The 24,996-nt window shown below is 37.6% G+C and overlaps 1 protein-coding gene across 11 annotated transcripts in view; it reads right to left on the reverse strand.

Moving 5' to 3' along the window:
• PDE1A (phosphodiesterase 1A) overlaps positions 1 to 24,996 on the reverse strand; it is a 209,032-nt gene that overhangs the window by 139,416 nt on the left and 44,620 nt on the right. For 2 of the 11 annotated variants that reach the window (XM_035331258.1, XM_035331259.1), the window contains exons 1-2: positions 12,594 to 12,850; positions 12,251 to 12,364 (exon numbers count right to left, since the gene is read on the reverse strand). In XM_035331258.1, coding sequence (XP_035187149.1) covers positions 12,251 to 12,364; positions 12,594 to 12,664 — 185 coding nt within the window. In that variant the 5' untranslated portion in view covers positions 12,665 to 12,850. Of the gene's footprint in view, positions 1 to 12,250; positions 12,365 to 12,447; positions 12,467 to 12,593; positions 12,852 to 12,944; positions 13,226 to 24,305; positions 24,468 to 24,996 lie in introns of those variants that run through there. The other 9 variants (XM_035331261.1, XM_035331262.1, XM_035331260.1 and 6 more) reach the window with 8 other exon arrangements.

The raw sequence follows: 24,996 nt of genomic DNA on the forward strand, positions 1-24,996 counted from the left end.
CCCATGAAGAAAGCTGGAATTGGTCCCATGCATGTGGTAGCCTGCCAATTTCAGTAAGGCATGGGTGCCAGCTAAAGATGGATTTAATATAGCTTGTACAATGTAGAAAAATTTCAGTTCCACGCCAAGAGGATCATCATAATGTTAATCATTGTCAAATCATAAGAATGCACTTCACTGTGAGAAATCACATCTGTTGTCACTTGTGAGGCTTTACGCTGTTGTTACAGAGATTTAAGCAGTATCCTTCTGAGGCCACTTCATTGCAGAGTCGCAGTATGTAAAGATGCCATACTGTTTTTCATTACTTGGAATGAAAAAATGTAGTAAATCTCCAAACTTCTATGAATTTTACCTTTTCCTCAAGATCCTTCCCTTTGAAACCTTCCTCTACTGAAACTGAAGTCCTAAGGTTTTATTCTGTTCCCTTGCTCATTCAAACTAAGAATGAACTTGAGATTACATTTAACTTTTTAAGTAAAGGTTGAAAAGTATTTAAAAATCGAGTTCTATTAATAATCATGTATCCCTAAATAGTAACATGATTCAAGGACTCTGCAACTTCCGAATCCTCCTCTCCCAAAGCAATGAGATGATCTTAATATTGAACTGATGTTGAAAATGTTCTAAACTTTCAAACTAAAAGGTCTTCAGTAAAACTCATAGGAAATTACACACTTTCACTAACTCATTATACAGTCTTTACATTTTGTTTTCATTTCAATGTGAACACAAGGATATTTTTAAGCTACACAAAACAGCATTCTGGTTATAGTCTTTCATCACATAGAAAAGATGATCGGCACAGTGCTAGGTGGCTAAATAGGACCTCATGAATAAGATGTGTTTGACTGTCTCCCATATCCAGAATGAATCTTGCCAAAACTGAGTATAACTCAGTGGAGAAATAGGTGACAGAGATGACTCGATATGGCATACGCTCACCTGAGACACCTAATTTTTTCCAGAAAGTGGTAACATGAATAAATCAGGGCATTTTTGTTACTGCAGAATTCAATTAGTCTACAGCAGATCTGGCATGGTATGTTAATAGATACGCAAGCTTCCAATGAAAAAGCAGAAATACAATTAGAGAGCCAAGTCAAAGGCAAGGTTTTCCATATGAATTCTAATACCGTGTTTATTTTATACATCAGGACATGCATTGTCATACTTCCATTAAATTTGTACACAAATTAGTCTTCTAAAGGTCTCTAAGTTTTTGAGCACAGACTTTGGTTCAGGCTATAACAGTGATAGGAACAACTCAGAAAGTTTGGATTCAGCTATAAACTGTCATAATCTTCGGGGATGCTCATATCCTGTGTTTACCCCATATCCAGCTCTAAAACAGACAAGCAGCTGTTGTATGTTCACTTTTAAACTTTCTTTTTCCCTGTCTGCTATGCAGATAAACCATTTTTCTCTTAGCTAAAATTCAGTTTCACACAGCATATGTACCACATTCAATCCACAGCAGGGGTATATGGGCATGTTCTTGGAATATTGAAGAATAAAATACGTTAGAGGTGAAGGCAAGGGGAAAGTTTTGGTATATTAAAGCAGAATTAGAAATCATAAGGCCTAGGCCATAAGTCTTCTCTGATCTTCTGTTTCAACAGGCCAGAAATTTATTACCATTCTTTCATTTCTTCCCCAACAGAACTTAACCATGGAAAACTACTAAGTATGCATCATACTTTTTTAATTACAAAGCCAGGAAACCAGTTATGTAGGTTTGGAAGTGGGTCGAACCAAGATGTTTTAACACTTTCATTCCTAGTTACTTCTGCACGTTACATACTTAAATGTTTATGGAAGAGTAGGGTGTTGTAGGAATCAAGATGAGAAGGAATCCCTGATGACTAGCTTGCGCAAGACAGACAGTGTCTAACCAAACTATTCAAGAGGAAAAATAAAAATAGAAGTAAATTCTTTCTTAGAGGCAAAGCTTCCTCACAGTTATCACTAAACTATTCAAATGTGTATGTTATTAACATTCTTCATTTTGACATGTGCTTGACAAATATTGTTAAATATTTCCAGAGAAAAACAATATTGAATCAATCTGCTCAGAACTTCGAAGTCAAAAGGCCCAAATAAACGAGTGGTTTTACCTACGACATTTTAAGTTAAGCACATAATGCTTCTGACTAAACTCACACAAACCAGAAAGTATCCAGAAGAGACAAACTTATTTCAAATGGTATAAATCATTTTCGCTCTTCTTACTTATGCCCTCACCATTTTAAGTACTACTTCCTATCATTTAATGATTGCACTTTTGCTCTCAAAGATACATGTACTATTTCATTCAAGAAACCAAAACAGTTATACGGTTTGGAGAAGGCTTCATGGTGGAGTAGGAAGGAAAAGCCCAACACTTTCCAGTGCAATATAGTAATGTGGCACTGTTAAAATCATCAAATATATACACTATAAGGGGAGGTTAAGACATACTTTTCTTCTCATTATTAACTTGAGCTTGTATCCAAGCTCAGCTTTACAGGATAAAACCTTTATTTGTCTGTAAAACACTCCTAAAGAACTATAGGAACACACACATCACATGTAAATAAATTTGAAGTCTCATTTTTGTCCCACTTATTTAAAATACAACACTAAAATGGAGTTTCCTTGTCACAGCACTATTCAGCAGGGAAAAGGCTACGGTATCTCCATCTCACTGCCATTGGCTGTTATAGGACTTTCCCATAAACCTGGTTTCTCTCTAAAAACTAACTGACGTTATGGTTAGTGAAGGTGTCTTAGTAGCCATGAGACGTACAGTCATAAAACAAGACACTGAAAATAAGTACGTGGTGGAGGAGATAATACAAACATCAACAACAAAGAAAATATTCAAAACAAATTGAAAAAAAGAAAAAAAAAAAAAAAGCACAAACTCACAGCACTGCAGGTAACTCGATGTTGATTCTTCAAATAAATTCTGCAGATTATGACACACCAAAAAGAAAAAGCCAACAATAGTATTTCATTTAAATTTACCCAGGCAGAACAATAGCTCAGTACTGTATACGAACAAAAGAAAGAAGTAAATACTACCCGGTAGTCTGTTCCTTAGTGTCTTTCTGGCATAAATTACACTAACAGTGAACCATTCAAATGCAAGTGCCTCCTAACACTATTTATCAGAGAAATTCACAACAATTAAATGTCAACATAATATTTATGGAGGCTACTTATTTTCCCAGGGGCGCCAAAAGTCTGGAGAAGGGTTGGGTCAAACAAACTGCAGCCAATGTCAAACAATAGATAATGGAGCATAAGCATTTGCATAGACAAACATATTCCTTTAGATCTCTCCCTGTTAAATAACACTGCACCAAATAATATCTGCATTCTGCTTGGAAAGCTGCACTGCTGTAATCCAACAGTCTGTAAGGCTGAAAAGCTCATTAAATAAACAGCAACAAAAACAGACAAAAATGTTGAATGACTGTGATTACAAATATTTATGCCATCATGCAGCAAGTATAAGATCAGGGAGGAATAGTTGAGCAAAAGACCATTCCTTTCTCTTACTTCTTAAAGCAAACAAAACACCACCACCAACAAAAAACACTACACCACTTCTTTGGAAGGATATTTGTAGAACTACTAGTTCTGGAAAAAGCAATGCTTTAACGTATGTCTCATTCATCTTTCTGTTCTCCAGCAGATGATGCTTAAAGTTATACCAGCTTCTCTGAAAGGCCTAAAAGTCTGATGTATTGCTGAAATTGGCCAATAGAGAAGCACTCTGGCCCACTCCTGTGCCATGCCTATGATTTAACTTTTGTAGTTAGATGTAAAATTTAGATTTTACAGAAGCTCTATTCTCACCCATGCATTCAAGAAATATAACTGCTTTCTTTTTCTTTGACAAGGAACAAGTAGCTTGAACTACTAAGCCTTACTGCTGCATGCCTGCAGAAAGCCAGAATTGCCTTTTCTCAGATACCTGTTGATGTCTGTTGATTTCTAGAAGTTCTAAAAACTTTTCAGGAATGGCATTAATGTTGATACATTTACATTTTGGAACACTCTTTTATTTTGTTGTTTTATGATTCTGACTCAGCTGAGCATTTCTTCTCTTACTCATTCTAAAGAGCCTATAACAAACCACATCACCATCCGCTTTCATCAGACCATAAAGAGCACGATGTCAGCCGTGTCTGAGCATTCTGGTCAAGAAGAATCAAACTTTTAATGCAGCAGTTTATTGTGGCTGGTTTTTGTTGTTGTTTGTTTGGTGATGGTGGTGGTGATTATTGGGGGGAGAAGAAAGGAAGGGGAGGGTTCTGGAGGGTTTTACAGGCATCCAAAACATTGCCAGTGGTGTCAAGGGACTTTATAAAGCACAGGTAAACAATAGGCTTAGGGGGTTTAGGTTACAGTTCTGTGACTGTTGGTTATAGGTTACCTAGCAGTACTTAACTGATCCAGTTGAGGTGCAAATATGTGATTACAATTGTACTGCATTTGCCAAAGTACACAGTATGGATGTTTATACTGGACTTCTTTCAGGTCAGCTTTCTGTTGGCTACAGGAGCACAGATGTTATCTGAGGCATCATAAAGCTGGAGTGACGTGGGCAACACTTGATTTTCATAAAATATGCTACTACAAATTTAAGCTTGCAAAATACTGGAACAAACTTGAACCCTCAGCACCAGTTCATGTTGCATCAACACCTTATGGCACGTTTTGATCTAATAGCAGGATCCTAGACTAGGATTTACCATATCACAGAATCACAGACTTAAGAGCAACGTGAAACTACAATTCTTTTGCTGGAAAACTGCACCAGCTCAAGCCTGGCTGAATCCTTTCACCTCATCACCAGCTATTCCTCCAGCCAGACAGCTTCCTCCATCACAAGGGTGCAACTGAGTGTGGAAACATTCAAAGAGTCCAACTGAGGAGCTGATTCAAGTTAAAATTAATAGTAGGGATACTATGTATCTATATCTATATTACTGGGCTGTTTTTAACCCAGAAGAATTCCCAGCACATCGAAACTGGTCATAATAGCACAGCTAAGAAAGCTAGCACGGAGGCAAGAGTTGGGAGGCAACAATGAATTGGAGGAGGCAACCTAATCCATCGTGGCTGCTGAAAAAGGTGACATTTCTCAGGACCAAGTAGCTGACAAACTTGCACAGCTCACAGAAGACCGGTTTGGAAATTGCTTTTCTATGGGAATCCACAGGAATTAATGCAACAAATCACGTAACGGTATTTGACTTACCCATATGAAATGATATATGCTGGCAAACAGCCAGAATCACCCAGAGTTTTAGGATTAGTTCACATACTCATTTAAAATCATTATTCCTCGCATACATGTACTCAGAGAGCGTGTCTGATTAGAGCCGCAGACTACTCGGCAACCAGCTGCAGCCATAAGGGGTATTGAATGCATTTACTTGCTTTACAAGCAAGTCTAAGCAGTTTTCTAAAGGAGAAGAGAAGCAAAGGAGATGGCTTGCTTGTTTAGTTTGCAACACTGCTTGCCTAATTGTTCAGCTTTACCACCTGGGAAAGCTGAGTCACTTCGGTGTCAGCTGTAACTTTCTAATCGATGTACTTAATTCCTGTTCAACTTCCCTTAGCCACATTGGAGAGCAATTCTTTCTCTTGTTTTAGTTGTAACTGCTCAGTTTTCTTATCTCATTTGTAAAATTAAAGGATTCATTTTCTATTAAGCTCTGACTGTCACTATATCTCTTCCCTGTGAAGCCATACCTTAAAAATTCTGTGACTCGGTACAGGGAAACAAAAACAAATCCAAACTTCCCCAATATCTACTCCGCAGCTCTGCAGGTTGGGAGTCCGTTTGGTTAGCCCATTTGGTTCTTGGTTGGTTGGTTGGTTGTTTTGCTCCCTTCTGGGGGGCTTTGAATGTTTCATTTATTTGGAAAAAAAAAAGAAAACCTGCCAGTTGAAAATGATGACACAGTAGCCCAGGAGGACTTGCTACCAAAGAGTACATCTTTAACCTTGTTTTGCAGCCTTAGTTTTCTGACAGTCCCCAGTAAATGGTTGCAGAAATAACTGCAACTGTTTTGTTCTAGCCCTCCTCCAGAGATGATATCAGGAGCAAGCCAGACTGGATGGCAAATGCACAGAAAATGGAGCAGTGCTAATGCTCAGTTCACTACTAAACGATTATTTTGACATCTTACAGGAAAACTTCTGTCAGACAATTTTGATAAACCTGAGGTTATGTTTCTCTTTTGGAAGTCAATGCCTATTTTTATTATAACGTCCACTGGTAACTATGTAATTTTGGTATTTCGGCATTTGAGTTTTTTCAACTCTATATAATTAGTGGTTTTGACCAAAAACTTTGAGAAGTGGGTAACAGTTTGGCAGCAAGCTTCAGTGTGTACTATCTAAACTGGAGAGTGAGGTTGTTGAAAAATGTTCATAAAAATTGTTTGGCCTGCAGGGCAAACACAGGCCCCTGCACAAGTAGCTGGCAGGAGTTCAAAACAAGAGGAAAGCAATTAGTTTAGTAGCAGATGATACGCTATCTCTTTCTAGGCAGAGATCTGAATTGAACATTTATGAGTTAAATAGTCAGAGAAAGTATCTTCTAGCAAATCTTAAAAGTGTTTGATGTAGCATAAGTAGAGGTAGAAGTCTAAGCTAAACAAAAATACAGAGGATAGAAATTTGAGATTTCATTTAATTGCAGCTTAGCAGTCAGCTTCATAAAATATTAGCTTTAATTTCCTTTGCTGTGTTCTCAGATAAAGCACTTAATTGTAATTGGACACATATGTGAGGCGTGTATGCACGTGTACATTTGAAGGTCTGGAAACTGTGAACCTCCCTGTTATATCATATAGAGACCATCAGACTAGTAAAGACAGACTTTTCCTGTTCTTAGTGGTATCACAGGCAAATTATGGCTTGTGGACCATTCTTTTTATTTGCAGTTACTTCTGGCAGAGCTTTCTATAAGCACAGCAATTCACCTACCCACAGTAAATTAGAGGACTAGCATTTACTCTAATCCATCAAAAGCACCGCTAGGTGCTAGACATTTCAGAGAAAATTAATATGCACTGGGAAATTAGTTCCCTGCATCCTGCAAATGATAGTGATGGAAATTCAATTCTAACAACAAAATATTATTATTATACTAATATGACTGGATAAGAGAGTTCTTTAAATTGCTATTTATTAAAAGGCTATGTGACTGAGTATGGCTAAATTAGTTATTGCAAAATATAACATCTGTCATTTTCTAAGTTTAATTAGATATATATATATATTTTATGCTACAGAATTATTGTAAATTGTTTACCTTGACTACTCAGTCACAGAAACAGATGGATTTGGGTATGAAAAGAAGCAGTTCACAACTTGTAAGGAACATTTCTTACTGTAATTATCACACTAATGGGATCCATATCAATCACCAGTTAAATCATTACATAATTTCTTCAATTTTCTGTTCTGATCATTTCTTCAGATCATTTTAAGTCATATTTGAAAAAGAACAGCTTTTTTTTTTTGTATTTAAATTCCATTTAGACATAGATCTCATTCGAATTTTTTAAAGAGCTTATGATTTTCCTATAAAGAAAAGTTTTCATGTTAGGAAAAAGCAAAGATAGGCAACATTACAAGTAAAAGCTACTTGAACAATATATAAGTCTGTTCCTAATGTAGTTACCTGCAAGTGACAATTTCTATATCATTTTTTTAGCATTTTTCCATCTCTAAGTCTAGCTCTTCTCCTCTGATTCTTGAGTACTTACAAATTGATAAACCTTCATATCATAAAACTTTAGGTTTTGATAATGATGATCTCTTCAGTTAACTTTTTTTGTGAGCTTTCATAGCTTTCCCACTAGTTTCTCATGGTCTGAATGAAGGAATGACTGACTGAGGTTCCCTACCTAAAGTTACCCAAAAGTTCTGGTCTCTTTTAGACCTAACAGGCTGCTAATCTGTGATTCCATTTGATGCTTTTAAAAGCATCCTCACTTCTTACTCAGCAAGTGTGGAGGAAGGCATTTCTCTACTTTCCTTGACATCAAGTCAAGTTTCCTCAGGTCAGTGACTTTTTGCCACTACTAAATTTGTACACATGCGGTGATAGGCTCTTGTCACTGCAGCACCCCAGGATCAACAAACTGGGTCTAGGAGAGTCAGGCTCTTTTAGTGTCTAAAAACTCTATGGGGTCTGTTTTTGGATGTAGAGGAACAGAAAGGGAAGAAGGTAAGGCAAGAAGCTTATGCTTTTCCTCAGCTCCCTTTTGCCACCCAAGTTAGAACAAATAAGATTTAGGCAACAGCAAATATTCTGTCACACACAGAAGTGGGGATAGAATGTATTCTCTTTTTAAACCAGTAACAGTTACATGAAGTAGTCTATTCTAAACATAAGTGAACTCCAGTCCCCCAGACTTTTGGGATGTTGGATTTAACTTTTTCCATTCAGAGACTTTATAAACTCTTGGAGACAATGCTAGCAAATATACTTATCTATGAAAAGCATGTTTTTTTCTCACTAATTAAGTTAAAGTTCAAAAAATGGTACTCACTTCTAATACTAGGTTCAACACTGGTGGAGACAAACTACTTGCAAAGAACATGCCTACTTGCAAAAAAAGGGTATGGTGTGGAGGAGTCTGCCTGTTCTGTGTGTGACATTGAGTGCAGTGGCAGACAGCCAAGGTATACTGTAAACAGACTATGCATCATTCCACAGAATAATGAGGAACACAGGGTTAAGTCAAGTCTATCTGCAGATTAAGAATACCAAACACTGGAAAGCCAGTGAGCATACAGAGCTCTGCTTTAGATCTGGTTCTCTGAGCTGTGAAGCAAAATGCTTTAAAGAAGCTGCTTCAGATGTCATTACCGCTCTGTCAGCGCCCGAAGAGAAGCTCTCGTGGGCAGCAAATCTTCCAGTCCTGCTGACACCAGAATACAATTAATCTGGAGACTTAGTTTCTGCCTAAAGTAAGGTCCTATCTGAAAGAGAATGAAAGGCTAAGGGAGAAGTGCACTCAGTGCCGTTAAATGGTCTGAGAAGCATCTTCCTGGCCAGGTTGTGAGGAGATTCCTTCTGGAGAGGAATGTGTATTACACTGCCCTGAGGCTGGCAGTGCATATTCCAGCTATGGTTTGCATGGCTTTTCCTTTCACTCTTCTGCATAACAAAGAATTATTAAAACCACACTATTATATGACTTATTTAGCTGTCACTTGTTATTTGTTTTTGCTTTCTCCCTGAAGTACAAAACAGAGGAAGCTTGCAGTCTGCCTATTGAAAATGTCTGAATTCAAAGACCAGAAGCTCAAGTTAAGACAGAAATGTGCACACCTCCTTTCCGTAAATCCTGTTTCAGTGACCTTGTTTTATACATTCAGACATCAATAAACTCAGTATCAACTCTAAGGATCAAATTATTAATTCCAAAATAATCTCTTTGTGGGAGAAACCCCCTGTTTGCAGCACTGCTGCAGTTTCAACATAAACATAATAGTTGGATTTTGACTTGCAGTGCAGAAAGCAGAGATTGGCTGGAAGGCCACATGGACAGGGTGGAAGCTGGATGTAGCTTTCATGTTATTCCAAACATCCAAGTCTTTACCACAGCACACAGGGAGAGCATTAAGTTAGCAAGGTCTGTGCAAATGAACAGAATAGAAACTGTGTAGAAAGGCCCTACTGTCCAAGCTCATTCACAATGCCCTGCTTTTCTTATAGGGCATTCAAATAATGATTTCTCATTCATCATTAATCATATTCAATTCAACTATCTCAAAGAACAAACTACATTTACAAAAAATAATAAAATAAATAAATAAATAAAATACATTAAGTTAAATAGTTAAATGTATATGGAACTCTGAACTCTGCAGCCAAATCCAAAGCTAAATGTCTACTATGAGAAGCCAAAACGCTAACAGAAAATAAAATCTTGTTTTAAGTAAGGACCTACTGTGCAGCTTTTAAACACTTTGCAGATAGTTACCTAAATGAAATCTAATGTTTTTTCAGAAGTAATGACCTGCCTGCAAGAAGACAATCAGCACTCTCAACTAGCAAAGTACAGTAAAATTGTTTTGAAATCATATGTATACATTGGTGAAAACTCTGCAGGCCTGTGGAATGTATCAGCAAGAACAGATTCAGCTCCATAATTCACACTGCATCTTGCCTACAATGTAGTTATATTACTATAAGGGTGTAATTTGGCTTCACACTAAGAATTCCCTCCCTAAGATGAGACAATTATCCTGACTGACAATAATTCATAAAGCAATTCTTCCCAAATGACATTTTCTGTGGCAGTCCTGCTTATCTGTCCATCTTTCCTCCCACATACAAATATACTTCTATATCTCTGCACCAGCAAAATTAAACCTTTTTCTTAATGACTGATGTTTTTACTACAGATTGAGTACAGGGATCTGCTCTGAGAAATTCAACTCTTTAAACTTTTCCCATACAATATTCAGAATAATGACTGGTCAGTGGTTTCCTGTTGACTGGTAACTGACTGAAATGAAATCATTGGGAATTCTGAGAAATGGTCAGCTGAGACCTTATCCAATAACACAACCTGTTTCTTTTAAATGCTAGTATTTTAGCGCTATCTTGTAGTCATGACAGTCAAGAAGCTGGCATCAAACTAAGACAGTTTTCAAACACTTGAACTCCATTTGATCTTGATACACACAAATTCCAACCATTGTTTTAATGACTCCTAAAGAAACCTGAACCTCATTTCCTGGAGATGTTGTACTCAGTGTCTGTAATGTTTAGTATTTACATTGGTTTGTTTCATGGAACAATTCTGAAAGAAAGCATTTCAACACAAGAAAGCTATTACTCTGGCGTTAATAGAGAACTTACAAAATGAACAAAAGCAGCAGATTAGACCCTACATAAATGAAAGTTTGCACAAACTGGTGGAGGTCTCTGGTAGTGGAAAGTCAGAGTCAAGATGTGTGGCATCAGGAAGTGAGCAAAATATTTGCTCCATTGGGTACACTTATAAGTTTCTAGGGACAACATGGTTCCCAAAATGCATAATCTAAAACAGAGTGATTATAGTATTTAGAGCAAATATTCAAAAGGATATCACAGAAAAGTTGTGATAAATCTGTGACCACAACTGGAAAGTGACTTTCCATAGAAGCAAACAAACTTTCTCATGAAAGAAAGCAGATGGCAAAGACTCCCTTTTCCACAGCCAGCTTGAATCTCTACCCAATGCACAGCGGAAACAGGTAGAGCCATAGCCAGTGCCTCCAACACTCATAGTACTCAAAAGTGACCCATAGCTTTCAATCAAACTTGCTCCTTCAACAGCTGAAGGGATATATAGAAACTGTGGCATACCTTTAGAAACGTTATTACAAATCTTCCCAGATAAAATAAGTGCAATTTCCTTGCTTCCAAAGCAAGAAACATAACTTGTCCATTCATTTGTAATGTCCTGACATCAGCTTTCAAAGTGAAAACCAGACAAATATTTCTAATGAAGCATTGAAGCTTAAGGCATTTAGAACACTAGTTTGACGGATTTTCTCTCTGACAAGTTGCAGACGTTTGTTTACTGATCACTTGCACCAAAAGTCCAAAAGTCTACACGGAAATCTGCATTTGAGCAGAGTGAATTACACAGTGCAGGTGCATGGTGGTCCCTTAAAGTAGTCCTTTAATCATCTTTCAGTATTGCTAAGTACAAAAATAATTAAGAGGGAAAAAAAAAAAAAAAAAAAAAAAAGGCAGAGACATAGCAGCCTCCTAATAGCTAAGCATCTTTAAGCATCTTTTAACATAGGCATCTTTACCTGCAGTCTCAAAAGACAAAGTATTGACACTTCCTATGGAACAGCAATAACATATATCTACCTACATACACTGACAGGAATGATGGAACAGCTCCAGTAATGCTGATTCTGAAGCTAACATTTACAAAATCACATCAGAGCTAAGGGAGTGTTAACACGATAGGACTTACCTGCATTTCAATTTGGATAACCACTCTCACTAGTCATCTTTTAAATTAGGTGATTGAACCTTACACAGGATCCAACATTAATCTAACTGCCATCATATAAGAGGGTGAGGTACTGTATTATGAAAGCAAGTACTATTCACAGCTTACAGATAACTCTGCCATTTGCTAATTAGTCATTTTAACAAACAGATGAAAACGGTCTTTCCCGGGGAAGAAAACAAAAGCCAAGGACGGAAGCTACTCACATTCCTTTGAGCCGTTGCCACATTTTCTCTGCATGTCCTCCTATTTGATACTTTATAGAGGTGCTTTCCAGTTCCCGAGTTGTTTCCGTCGCTCGAGCCCCCATCGTTATTGTCCTACAGCGATACAGTTACAGTCAGGCTCAGCAGCAAGTAAAAGCATTCCTTAGTCCACTACAAATGTCAGAAGATCCACGCACGTTAGACAGTAGCAGATTTCACATCAAAACACATCAGAATTACAACAGCTGAGGGATGATCCTGCCTGAATTGCTATTCACTTGGATAGACAAATCCACTCTTCCCCCCCACACAAGCACAGAGCAGCACACACAGCTCCTCTGACCTCACGAGTCTAATCCATACGTGTGAGCCAGCTACTACACTACTGACTGGCTGCACAAGCTCCTTCCTCATGCACTTTGTCTGCTGTAGGAATATGCACAGAAGCACAAAAGATTCCTTAAAACGGACTATAATTCATTGCCATGCAGGATAAATGTGAATGGTTTTAACGATCCAGAAGGAAAGAAAGGCTGGCTTCTGCTCTGCAGGTTGGAGAAACAGGCTGCAATAGAAAAGCAGATGGTAGGAGCCAGTATCAGCCACATCACCCTACAAAGAGCGCGTGTTCAAATGCCAGCACTTTCTTCTCTTTAGTTGATCCTGAATTGATTCTTAAGGAATAAATATCTACCAGCCTCTCGAGAAGAAAATGACCGAACAAATGCTAAGTCGACAGTGAAGACAAGTATAAATCCCTGCAGAAGAGAAATCAGAGAGCTCTACAGGTTGTTATTGAAGGAGTATGCTGTAATGATGACTGTTCACCTTCTCCTAGCAACTCCACACAGTAGGTAGCTGTCAATTTAACTGGTGGGAAATGCAGCAGCTGCAAGACAGCCCGCTCAGCAAATCCTTCGGGATAGCAGCATGCCCGTGTCAAAATCTGATGCTGAACTCGGTGTGTCTGCCAGAAAGACAATTAAGTGCACGTAAACAGCACAAGGGTTGAGGGCTAAATGGTATGCCAGCCGCACAGCATGTTGCCAGCACTGTCTTTCAAGTGCAGACCTAAGCACCCGGTTGTACAGCCAAGGCTGGGCTTTGGAGAGGGCGAAGGGGAGGATTTCCTCGCCTGCTCAGCACAGACCCAAGTTAGCAATGCACCTCCTGTACTTTGTAAGTAGCACCTGTCTCACTCGGTGAATCAGCAACAATCTTTGTTTCTCAGGCAGCAGCCAAATAATCAAATATATCGCAGACTTCTCTCAGTGACTGTGTTTGTTTCAATCAGAGCGAGAGCTGCGCCAGAAGCCAAGCAAGAGGCGTGTGCCAAGTGGCAGTAACCGTGCCGGAGCTTGGCCAGCTGCTGCCGTCGCAGCCGGCCACTGGGCTGGGCTGGACCCCTGAGGATGAGGGTCCTCAAGATGCTGACTGGAAGGAGCATAAGGTAGCAGATGCATATCTCAGTATGGTTTTAATTGGACAGCTTTATCTGTGTTCAGTCTTACGAAGGTATAAAAAGTCTGTAACAACGATGTCACACAGATGATAGGTTCCCATCTGATGCAATTGGCAGAAATGGCTAATATCATTAAGTATTCAGGATCTTGCAGAAAAATATAGAAGAGGCTCACTGATTTAAAACAATCCCAATGCTCCTCAGAAATATTTAATTTGATTTCTTTATCCAGGAAACTTTTTTTCTGCTCAAGATATAAAATATCCCCTATGGGAGTTATAAACCAATTTGAGATGCATCTGTTACACATTGATTTCAGGTGGATAATTAAATAGTACATTTCATTTACTTCTCTGCTTTTTTTTAAACCGGTGTTATTTCACTGACTTTCAGAGGCTTATTCCCGACTCAGATAAATAATAGTCAGTCCCACGTTCTTCACTAGCCATGTCCAAAAACAGTCATTGGATGAGCAACATCTCTTATAATTTTCAAACAGCATCATAAGACAACAGTGAAGAGATACAAACAATTGTGGTGTGTTTTTTTTTCAGAAACTGCAAAGCATTTATTTGGTTAAAGGCAGTAGTATTTTTGAAACTTCACTGAGGAACCACTTAGAAACTTCCAAACTTTCCACTCCTGTTGTGCATGGAGTCCTACTAAAGTTTGGAAGAAAGAGTATAAATATCCCTCCAAGGAATAACTGATGAGAACTCTCACACTGATCTGGGCTCTTCCCCTCCTTGTAACTTCCAGACCTCTGAAGCAACGCAAAGAACAGAAGTATTTATAGAAACCACATAAACCTCCAAGGAGAGAGGCGAATTTTAAGGCCTATTTTTTTCTCATAAAATATTCCATGCTCTTGTTGTCCAATTCTACAATGAAAGCAAAAAAAAATAGTGTGTGTAAGTGGTTCTCTCCCCCTCACGAGAAAATACGTAGTTGAAAATACATTGTTTTGATTTACTGGAGAGAAGTATTATCAGGTACTATCCTTCCAGGAGTAACAAGCTGCCCCAACAATACCACTGTGACTGGAGATGTACCTGCTGACTTCACTGGAACTCCACAAAGAAAAACAGGAACAGCCTCCCTCACTCCTTGTGGGCCTACGCTGCTGAAACAATAGGAATTCCTACAACAGAAGCACCTGGCAAGGCCTAGCCAAAGGACAGATAAAGTAGTCGCCTCCCTGAAGGCTTATACTGATACAGCAAACCACCAAAGATGTCACTGGAGGATAAAATCTTGTCTTCAAAAAAGACAGAAGCAGCAGGGAACACATAAAAAGGGATAGATATGGCATTAAACAACCAAGGAGGTGGCCCAAGCTAGTGTTTGGCACACCCCTGAAGAGAGAGAAACCGACCATTTTAAAATATATTTATATGTATTGTGTTGTCTTGGAAATGTGAACAAAGAAACTGTCATGGAGGCACTGGGAAAGGAAAGAGCTTTTATCCCTTCAGCTCGTGTGAGCAAAGCTCAGAGGAGGCAGCAGTAGAGCCCTGTGCCTCACCTCCTGTGCAGGAGAGTGGGCAGCAGCTGAGCCAAAGCAGCATCAGCTCCCCACAGCTGCACCAGGTGATGTGGGGCAGCGAGGACAGGAGCTTGCTGCTGGAGCAGAGGACAACCACAAATGACAACCCATAAGCAACAACAGGGGGACCAGGGAAGGAACTACAGCTGACCTGACTTGCTCAGAAATACACATCTGTGCCCTTCTTGTACAAAGCGGTGTAAAGGTGATCCAGAATACTAAAGAAGCAGTTATTTTAAGAAAGTCAGAACAATGAGAAAGGTTGCACCTGAGATGGTAAATTATCTCAGATAGATTTTCTCTGGCTATTTCCTGTTCAAAACAAGAACAGGAACAAAACAAGAACAGTTTGCCTGCTCCTGCTCTAGCTAACCCTGTATTTGTGCTACAGTCCCTTCACAAGCAGAGTTCCTAGCTTGCTAGAGATGCCCATCTCTGTCAATTATTGACCAGTAAGAAGCATAGTAAAGGAAAAAGGAGTATCTAGTCTTATTAAAGTTCAAGGACTTGATTTAAATACACAGGTCTCCAGCAATCTTGCAATGGCAAAATACCAATGTTATAGTAATGTTGGATTTTCAGACTCTCCATAGAATACATGAATAACATTATCAGCCTTACGTAACTGATGGACAGCAACTTGAGAGGCTTACACATACAGCCTACACAGTGCATTGGCATTGACTCAGTTAAGTGGATAAAAGAGCTGGGATTGATACAGGTTGATAGCTGTTAACAGTGATTAGATGACCTAAAAAAGGAGACCCAGCAAGGAGTATTTTCCCTTCGATATTTTTATTTTAGTATGTTTTCCTACATCTGATTTACTCTGTTTGGGGCTTCTTCGTGTAATCACTAATGTACATATATTCAATCTTGTGTCCTGCAACTAGCAAGCTTTAAGTATCGCAAAGAGAAAAATTATCTTCCATTTGCTTGCTATGTGCGTGTTATCTCACGCTAGTTAAGAACTTTGAGTCAGATTTATAAAAGCTTTTAGGCAATTAAAAATGAAAGCAAATACCTATGAAAGCTTGCAACTAAATTAGCTGATAAACCCTCAAGGCACAAACAGATATCTATTTGCAAATCCAGGTATGACATACTGAGACCTTGTCACATCTGTTCATTCAATACTGCCCCTCACTAGAGGTCACCAGCTCCAAAATTCTGTCATTACTGTGTGAGCAGCCACAGGCAGGTTCAGCACCAAGTGAACTTGGGCTAATTACAGCAGACGTCTTAAATCTGCATTAATGTCATCTAGGACCCCACAGCAGTCAACAGGATGCCCAGGTGCCTTAGGGAGGCACACCTGTTACAAAGTTTGCTTTGAAAATGGCCTTTTATTCCATTTACTTTAAGGAATCATTCATTTACTTTACTGAGCCAAATAGTAAATATTCTGGGAGATGGAAAAAAAATAATAATAATTGCAGAGATGAGAGGTGTGCTACAGATAATCCAAACAAAAAGAACTGCAAAGGAGAAAGGTTTTGTATCACCAGGAGCAAGAAAGAGGAAAATAAAACAAAGGCCATTTTTAATAAGTGGTCTTGGAAAAGAGTTTGAGAAGATCCCACTGAAAAGTGTTGGAAACAAAGAAAGATAGTTGGCAATCCACAGGAAATCAAATGTTCAGTGGAAAGAGTGCTGCATGTCAATGAATGAAATGAAGCAGGAGAGCTTTGCAAGGCAAAGTGATAAAAAGGATTGCCTTGACCTGCTTTGTAAGGTAGATGCTCAGTTCAGTTACATGCAACATCTCCAGGCATGTGGGAACTGATCAGCAGAAATTTACTGGTTAAGTTAAGCTGAAAAATAGCAGGAATCAAATGGGATGTCTCAGTGAAACTGAATGGAAAGTACGGAATAGTTCTGAGGTCTTCCTTGTTATGAATCCATCATATCTTTTCAGTAGTTCGTTGTACTTCTTTAGAAAGAAAGTGAGAGGCTGTGGTTACTTTGTTCAAAATGTGGTTCTAGAGAACCACTGAAGGCCAGATTAAAGTTTCTCAAAATAGAAACTATAGCAATTGCGTGTAGCTCATACAGTGATGGGCAATCAGCAGAACCTCAGAAAATAGAGGTTATTGTTTTTCTAGGGCTTTGTGGCTTTTAACTCCTTTTTTTTTTTTTTTTTCCCAAAGAATTGGCAAACTGTGTTTTAATAGCAATGGCTGAAGTCAAGGTATGCTCATGTACATGAGGAACTTTCATGAAACAAAATCCAACTTTTAGGAATTCCTCAAGAAGCAGTTTGGCTGCTAAACTAATATGCTGATTTTTGGAGAAGAAAAAGAAAAAAAAAAATCTGGAACTGGCAGCGCTGCTGAAATAAGACAGGAATTAAATTGCCACAGAGAATCAGAAGGATAATGGTATTCTCCGTAATAACATGAGATTGCTACTTTTAAATGGCAAAAAGGGCAAGACTGCCCACATAGTGTAGAACAAACAGTTGTAGAATAAACACTAATGTTTTGGGTTAGATGTGGTCCTAACAGACCTGTTAGGAGCACATCTGTTTTATCACATTTCCTACATTTTTGATCTCTTCCTTAGGAGTATTCATGAAGCCATTGTAATTTTGATAACCGTGCATGGAAGAGGGAATGGTAAAGTAGAAGTCACTTGAATACAAAAGCTGTGGTTGACTGTGGAAAATGAACTGCCAAGTTATTGGTATGGGAATACAGCTGGAGAAAGAGAGAGAACAGAATAAAAGGCGAAAGGAAGAAGGCTAACCACATTTGACAAAGCATCTGCAAGTTTATCCCACAGAACTACATCAGAGGCAAAGAAAATAACTAGTCCATGGTGCGGTAAGTGTGTGGACAAATACAGCATGGAGTGAAGTTGTCTCAGCTAACTACTATCTAAAGAGGTTATTTCAAGCATCCATTTTGAACACCTCAACAACGAAAACAAGAAAATTGTTCCCTTCAGCTACATATTACTTCCACAAGGACCATAGCAACAAGAAAATGTCTCTTGATATTTATAAAAGACTATAACAGAACAGATGCCAGCAGAGAAGAAAAATCTCTGTTTATCTCAAAGTGAAAATGCAACATAGGGATTCTACCGTTAACAGAGCTGCATTATTAAGTGTGGAACTATACATTACAGAAGACCAAAAGCATAAATTAATTCAAAAACGACTAGGTAATACATTCAGTGCAAGTCCAACAAGGGTTGTTTAACAAAATGGTTCAGATGCAAACTCCAACTTAAGATGTCTACAAGCTGTGGAATATCATAAGATAAAAAAGCATATTACAGAAGGATTACTTTATATACAATCTTTTTGTTATATTCCTTTTCTAAGTATTTTCTCCTGACCATCATTGGGAATAGAATACTGAGAGAAGTATGTTATTTCTTATGTCTTTATTCAATACACAAGTGGTTCTTGTGATGTACAAAAATATTTTTGAATAATTTAAAACAAACAAAAAAAATGTATCTGTAGAATCACTAGTTTTCTTCCCTGACTAATTAAAAAGGAATTTTTAATAAAACCTTTGCAAAATGTCATTTGCTTCAACAAGAGATGGAGTCATTGGTACTGTATACTCATGGTACAAAAATAAATATATAAAGAGTACCTAGCAAAGAGCCAAGAACATATTCCCTACATCCTTCAACTTGACCTGGATAATATGTTATATAGAAAAAGACCTACAACAGATATGTAAGATACCTGAGAAAATCAACAAATTCAACCTTAATTTTCACAGCTTCTAGTTTCAAAGAATTCCATCTGTATAAAATGAATAATCTCTAAAAGTCAGAGAAAGAGAAGAGAAGAGAAAAAGAAAGAGAAGAGAATTGAATATTATTAACTACATGACGTGACAGTGTTGGAGTATGCACAATATTATCTGATTAAAAATCAGTCTGTTCAGAACCTCTGCACTCAGGGACTTGCTACATTACTTGAAATCCTTGCTGAATTCAGAAGGGTCTTTTGTTAACATATTGTGCATTTTAACCTTAATTCTAGCAAGATGGAATCCAGCTTTGGGCTTATAAACATCTTAAAAGATGATTGTAGTATTCAACTGATGGTAAAAACTAGCAGCACATTTAAAACTTAGTTCAACAGTCTAGCATGCAACAAGATTAATGAGAAGAGCAAACCTCTGCTGACAGTCAGATGTTTAGTATCACTTAACTGTGTTTAATATCACTGGAACAGGCAAGTTCAACCAAAGTGTAAAGGTAAAGTTTAGGGAAGTTTTAAAGTTGTGCTAGCAAAACATCCCTCTGTCAAGTTTTTCATATCAACCCATGATTTGGAATAAATGTCCATGAATATATTTTCCAAACAAAATATGAGAAATATGTTAATTCAAATCAAATCCATAACTAACATAATGAGTTTTAAAATAAACTGTTTGTTTGTTTCTTAAATATTGGACTTCTTTAGAATGACGGGTTCTAAAAGCATAAATTAATTATCTAATTATTAATTCATATTTTATCGACCTTTGAACAATTGGATATCAAACATCTGAAGAAAGACTGCCTGTTAGTGGGGACCAGTAAAGCTACTATGTCATACTTGTGATAGAGATTTACTAAAAGGAATGTAGAAGAGTAAGCCCTATAAAGCTGAGCTCATCAGGATCCTCTTTGGGCTGCCTTATTTTGCTTCCCTTTGCTTGTTTATTTATCATTAGAATTTAAGTTGTCACTTCCTTGAATATGCTTCCTGCTGGTATTAATCTCCATCAGTGTTATTTCTGAGCATTTTTACCACATGTAAACAGTTGTGAACCTCTTACCAATAATAAAGAAAAAAAAATGCCTGGAGGTTAATTCAAATGGAACCTGTGTCAAGCTGTGGCAGCTGGAGGAGTGAACTCACTCTGCTGCTGCACTCAAAAACATAAGAAAATCTTTAATAAAATAGTGAGAAAGTTGTCCTTGAATTAGAACACAGACTGAGCATAAACCAAACATGGATTTATCAGCTTACAGATGGGAAAAGAGCTGAAAAAATTCTGCTTTATCTGACAGCTACCTTACCAGGTTAGGGCTCTCCCTGCTCCTTATTAAGTCCTTGAAGTCTAAATGCCACAATAAAATAAAATAAAATAAAATAAAATAAAATAAAATAAAATAAAATAAAATAAAATAAAATGTGCAAATTTCAGATTATAAGCAAGCAAATGCAAAATACACAAAGTGTTTAGGAAACCTCAGGTGAGTTCTTCTATCCAGTTTTAGGCACCAAACTTTATTACTGTGTGCGTGAAATTTCAATGAGTCCAGATGTGGACAAGAATAAAGAATTGCATGAGTATAGATGAATGTAAGTAAAGAATAAAGTTAGCATAAAGAAATGATACAATAACTGCATTGAGTAGTTCGGCAAGATATAATACTTTTTATACATAGTTGATGTGAATACTAAAAAACAAACCAAAAATAATCAATGTTTCTCAAATTTAATTGGGTGGCAGAAACAGTAATCAGATTAATTTCTAGCAAGCGCAGTTTAGGGTGGAAGTAAAGAAGCATTCCCAGCTATGAAAAACACTGGAGCTGAATACCCAGGCTGACAATGGAATCTTTCTTTCTAAAGCTTGAGAATAGAACAGACAAAAATGTGAAATCAGAAATGTAGATGGTCCCTTGTATCTTCCTTACTTCCATTTTTTAAACTTGATTTTTAAAATACGTGTTTCAATTAGCTTGGGTTGAGATATTCAAAAATACCCTATAAAAACAGACGAGAGTGGAGGATCCCACAGAGAAGCAACAGGAAAGCACATTATAAGCACACGAATGCTCAGCTACTTGCAGGAGAATTCTTATGACTGGTAAAATCAAATTTTCTGTTCTGTTAATGGAATGCAGTCATTTCCTTATAAAGAGAGAGAGTGTCCTCAAAATATCCATGCTATCAATTCTAGAAACTCTTCAGCAACAAATAGTAGTCTGTACTTCCCTCAAAATGAAAATATTTTTGTTTCTGACTATTCAGAAAATATCTATGGATAGCACTGAGTATGAATGCATGCTTTGTGATCTGAAAAATGTATTGCTTCATCCAGCCAGATGCAGTGCTGCACACAGATTAGCACACCAATTTGACTAATTCCACATCACTTTCAAGAGCAATAGTATTGTTGAAGTGTATCTTTACAAAAACCTTTTTTTTAAATTTTAAAGCTTAAGAATAAACTTGTCCCTGATTTCCAGCTGCTTTAGCTCCAGCTTCCAATAATAGCATATTTTTTCCATTTTCCTTCTTTGCCTTACACATCCTCTCCGCAGCACACTGCTAGCTCTTGTTCATACCTACAGATCATTTTCCAATCACATTATTTTTTTGATAAACCAAAAAAAAAAAAAGTTCTTAAATCTCTGACAAAATGGTACATTTGTCACTCTTACATGATCAAAACAATTTCCAGTGTTTGTTAAATATCTCCATTGTGAAATCAGCCTGAGTGCCCCAGCTGAGCTCTCAAACAGTTCTATTTTCTGTGCTGCCACAGCTATTTTCTGGGAAGTAACTTAATTGGACATCAGAAAGATGAAATTCGTGCAAAAAGAGGGAGGGGGTGTTGGGTTTTTATACCGATTGGTTAGCAAAAGTATCATATGTTTGATAGCTTCCAACACTGATGGGCTCATCCATCAGATTATGTGTGTGTCTTTTAATAAAAGATAAGTAAAAGCTGAACAATAAGCCTTTTCTGATTTAAATTCAATAGCCTGAGTGGACATGTAAGAAATTGAAATAAAAATAAAATAAAAATAAAATAAAATAAAGTAAAATAAAAATAAAATAAAACAGCAAAACTTTGGTGAGCCCATACTGGTTTTAATAAGCCTGTAAACTGAGGTGTTCTGCTTTGGGATTTTGCTCGAGAAAGTGACCGTATAACTCAGTCAGTTTGTCTGCGTGGATAAGGCCTGATTCAGCTCCCACTGAGGTCTCCCTGCCTGGAGGACTTTTCTTTGTGTGGCTGCTGCCTGTGTCAGCACCGATGCAAATGGTGAAGTGCAGCTGCCAAGCCAGAGGCCACCCAGTGGCACAGTCCTTTGCATGGGCTGGGGCAGGAATTTATATTACATTTTGTAATACATTATACACACACACACACACAAAAAAAAAAAAAAAAGAAAGAATGTGCACTATGTGCACTGGTCATTAATCTTACACTTTTAATAAATCGTGATTTGAGCTGTAACTCTAAAATTGCTGCAAACATTTACACCAAATGATCATGACTCAAGCTGGACCTGAAGAACATGCCAGAATATTACTGTGACTGCAGCTACTACTGGATACAGCCTTAAGAATATCTTCTTTTTATTCAATAAACCAGCCCCTTTTCTGCAATATCATGGTTATCAAGAACTTTGATTTGATTATTGCGGGCCAATATCCTATCTGCAGAAACAGCCAATGTTACATAGCTAGAGAACAAATTAACTAAGCATAATACGAGCTTTTTCCAGCACCTTCCCAAACACTTTTTGAGCCAGGGATTGCATTTGATAGCACATCTCCTGGCCCTGGCTAGATTCATTCCATATGAATTCCCTTAAAGCTCTCTTGAAATCTTTTATTCGTTATTTTCTACAACATCCTGGGGCAATTTTGCTCTACACTTCAGTAACACATTATAGAAAATACATTGTTATGTGTATGTTTTAAGTGTAACACATGCTATACATGTTATCCCTAAATTCTTCCATTAGAAGAACATTAGATAATTATTTCCTGTTCACATTCTCCATCCCACTCACAGTTTCATGCTATTCATACAAAAATTAATATGTGAGAACGACGTGGATTTATGGAATAGCGTATCAGTTTTGGGTTGTCAGTTCTCCTCCTAAGAATTACAAACATTTCCCATACCTTTTCACAGTTGCTGAGCCCTTAGCTGACATTTGTCAGACCACACCTGGAGAATCATGTCCAAGTTTGGGTTCTTTGGAACAAGAAAGACATTGACATACTGACTTAAGTCCAGCAAAGGACCACCAGGGCTCTGGAGCACATGATTTATGAGGAGAGGCCAAGAGAACTGAGCCAGTTCAGCCTGGAGAAGAGAAGTCTTAAGGGAGACCTTATTGCTGCTTACAGCTACCCAGTCAAAGAAAACAGGCAGAGGTGGAGCTAGACTCTGCTCAGAGGTACACATTGACAGAATGGAGGCAAAAAGAAGAAATAAAGAATAATGGTGTTAGGAAGAAAATGAGAAATTACAATATTTTGAAAAGAATTTTCACCATGAGGGTGGTTGAAAGCTGGAAGTGGGGCTGTGGAAGCTCCGTCCTAGGACGAGTTCCAGACTGGACTAGACAAGCCCCCGAGTACCTTGATCTAGGCTTTGACTGCTTGAGCTGCAGAGGTCCCTATCAACTAAAACCGGGGTTCTGGGAGTCTAAGATGGAGCAAAGGAGTGCCAGTGTGGATAAAGCTGCATTGGCAAAGCTGTGCTCTGCACTGCTGCAAGCTGGCTCTTTGTATTTCCAATTACTTAAAAGTTTTTTTTAAGTACTTGAAATCTGCACACTTCACATTTCTCTTCAATAGCAGGATATAGACTATATGATTTACCTGCAGGATTCATTGCTGCAGGATGCCATTGATTCAATTATAACATTAAGATATAAATAATAATGACAGCTGCTATTAATGTAACATCAGATAAAAATAAAAAGGGTAGCAATTTTCAGGCTTCAGACCATAAGCATATCATCGGGTGAACAAAAGCCGAGTTATCTTGTTACAACAACACAAAATCCTGGCCAGGCATATCTAATACACAATTCTTTCAGAGACAGAAAATTGAATTATTTAAGCATTTTCCTATGTCTTATATATTGTTTTCAGTACTAAATATTTGACGAAGCATTTTGTATATTGATTTCTGAAGATAAGTACAAGACGATCCTCACATCAGTAATTATTTATCTGCTTTTCCTTTCATTTATTCCTTCAAAATATAAAAGCACAGTTACGACAGCATGCAAAAGACAGATAAAATATGGAATGTCTTGCTACTTACAAATTATTGTTCAAACACATGCATCTATGAAATCCATGTTTTTATATGCAGAGGCACTACAAAATACATTTAAAATGTAATGTTCAATAACCCAAAATATAATGGTCTATTCAGTTCAAACAAAGGCTAAAACATTAAAAGGCCAAAGCCTGGAAGAATTATCTGCTTTGTTTTAAAAACACATTTAAAATGAAGAGACCTTAGCAAATTTAATCTGCTATAGCTGACATCATTCCTGGGCATTGATTCAAATTCCAAATTTAATTTCAGTGAAGCCTTCGTAAAAGTAATGCCTTCTGCAGATTCAGAGCAATCTGACTGACATTATCTACTGATGACAATGAAAAGTAACTTAACCAAATACGGTTTCTGTAAACAGTTCTTAACATTAAGGATAGATGAAATGTGTGTTAAACTGGCTTGGTACAAGATTCTAGGTCACTGGATGTTGCTTACTATTGTCATGCTTTACGCACTTCAAAGAAGCATCAGTACAGATTTAAGTTCTGCTGAATGCATTTTTTCTTTTAGATAGACATATGCTTTGTGTCACAGTTTGATGACTTCTGATATATTGATATGATGAAAATGTACTTCCTACAGTACAGAAAGGTATTGCTCGGTGAGCAAAGCACAGAACAGAGAACAGGAAAATCCAGGCTGGGGGGAACCTTAGCATGGTTTTACATTT

This window comes from Oxyura jamaicensis, chromosome 7 (genome assembly GCF_011077185.1).
Source record: "Oxyura jamaicensis isolate SHBP4307 breed ruddy duck chromosome 7, BPBGC_Ojam_1.0, whole genome shotgun sequence".
Classification (NCBI taxonomy): Eukaryota; Metazoa; Chordata; class Aves; order Anseriformes; family Anatidae; genus Oxyura; species Oxyura jamaicensis.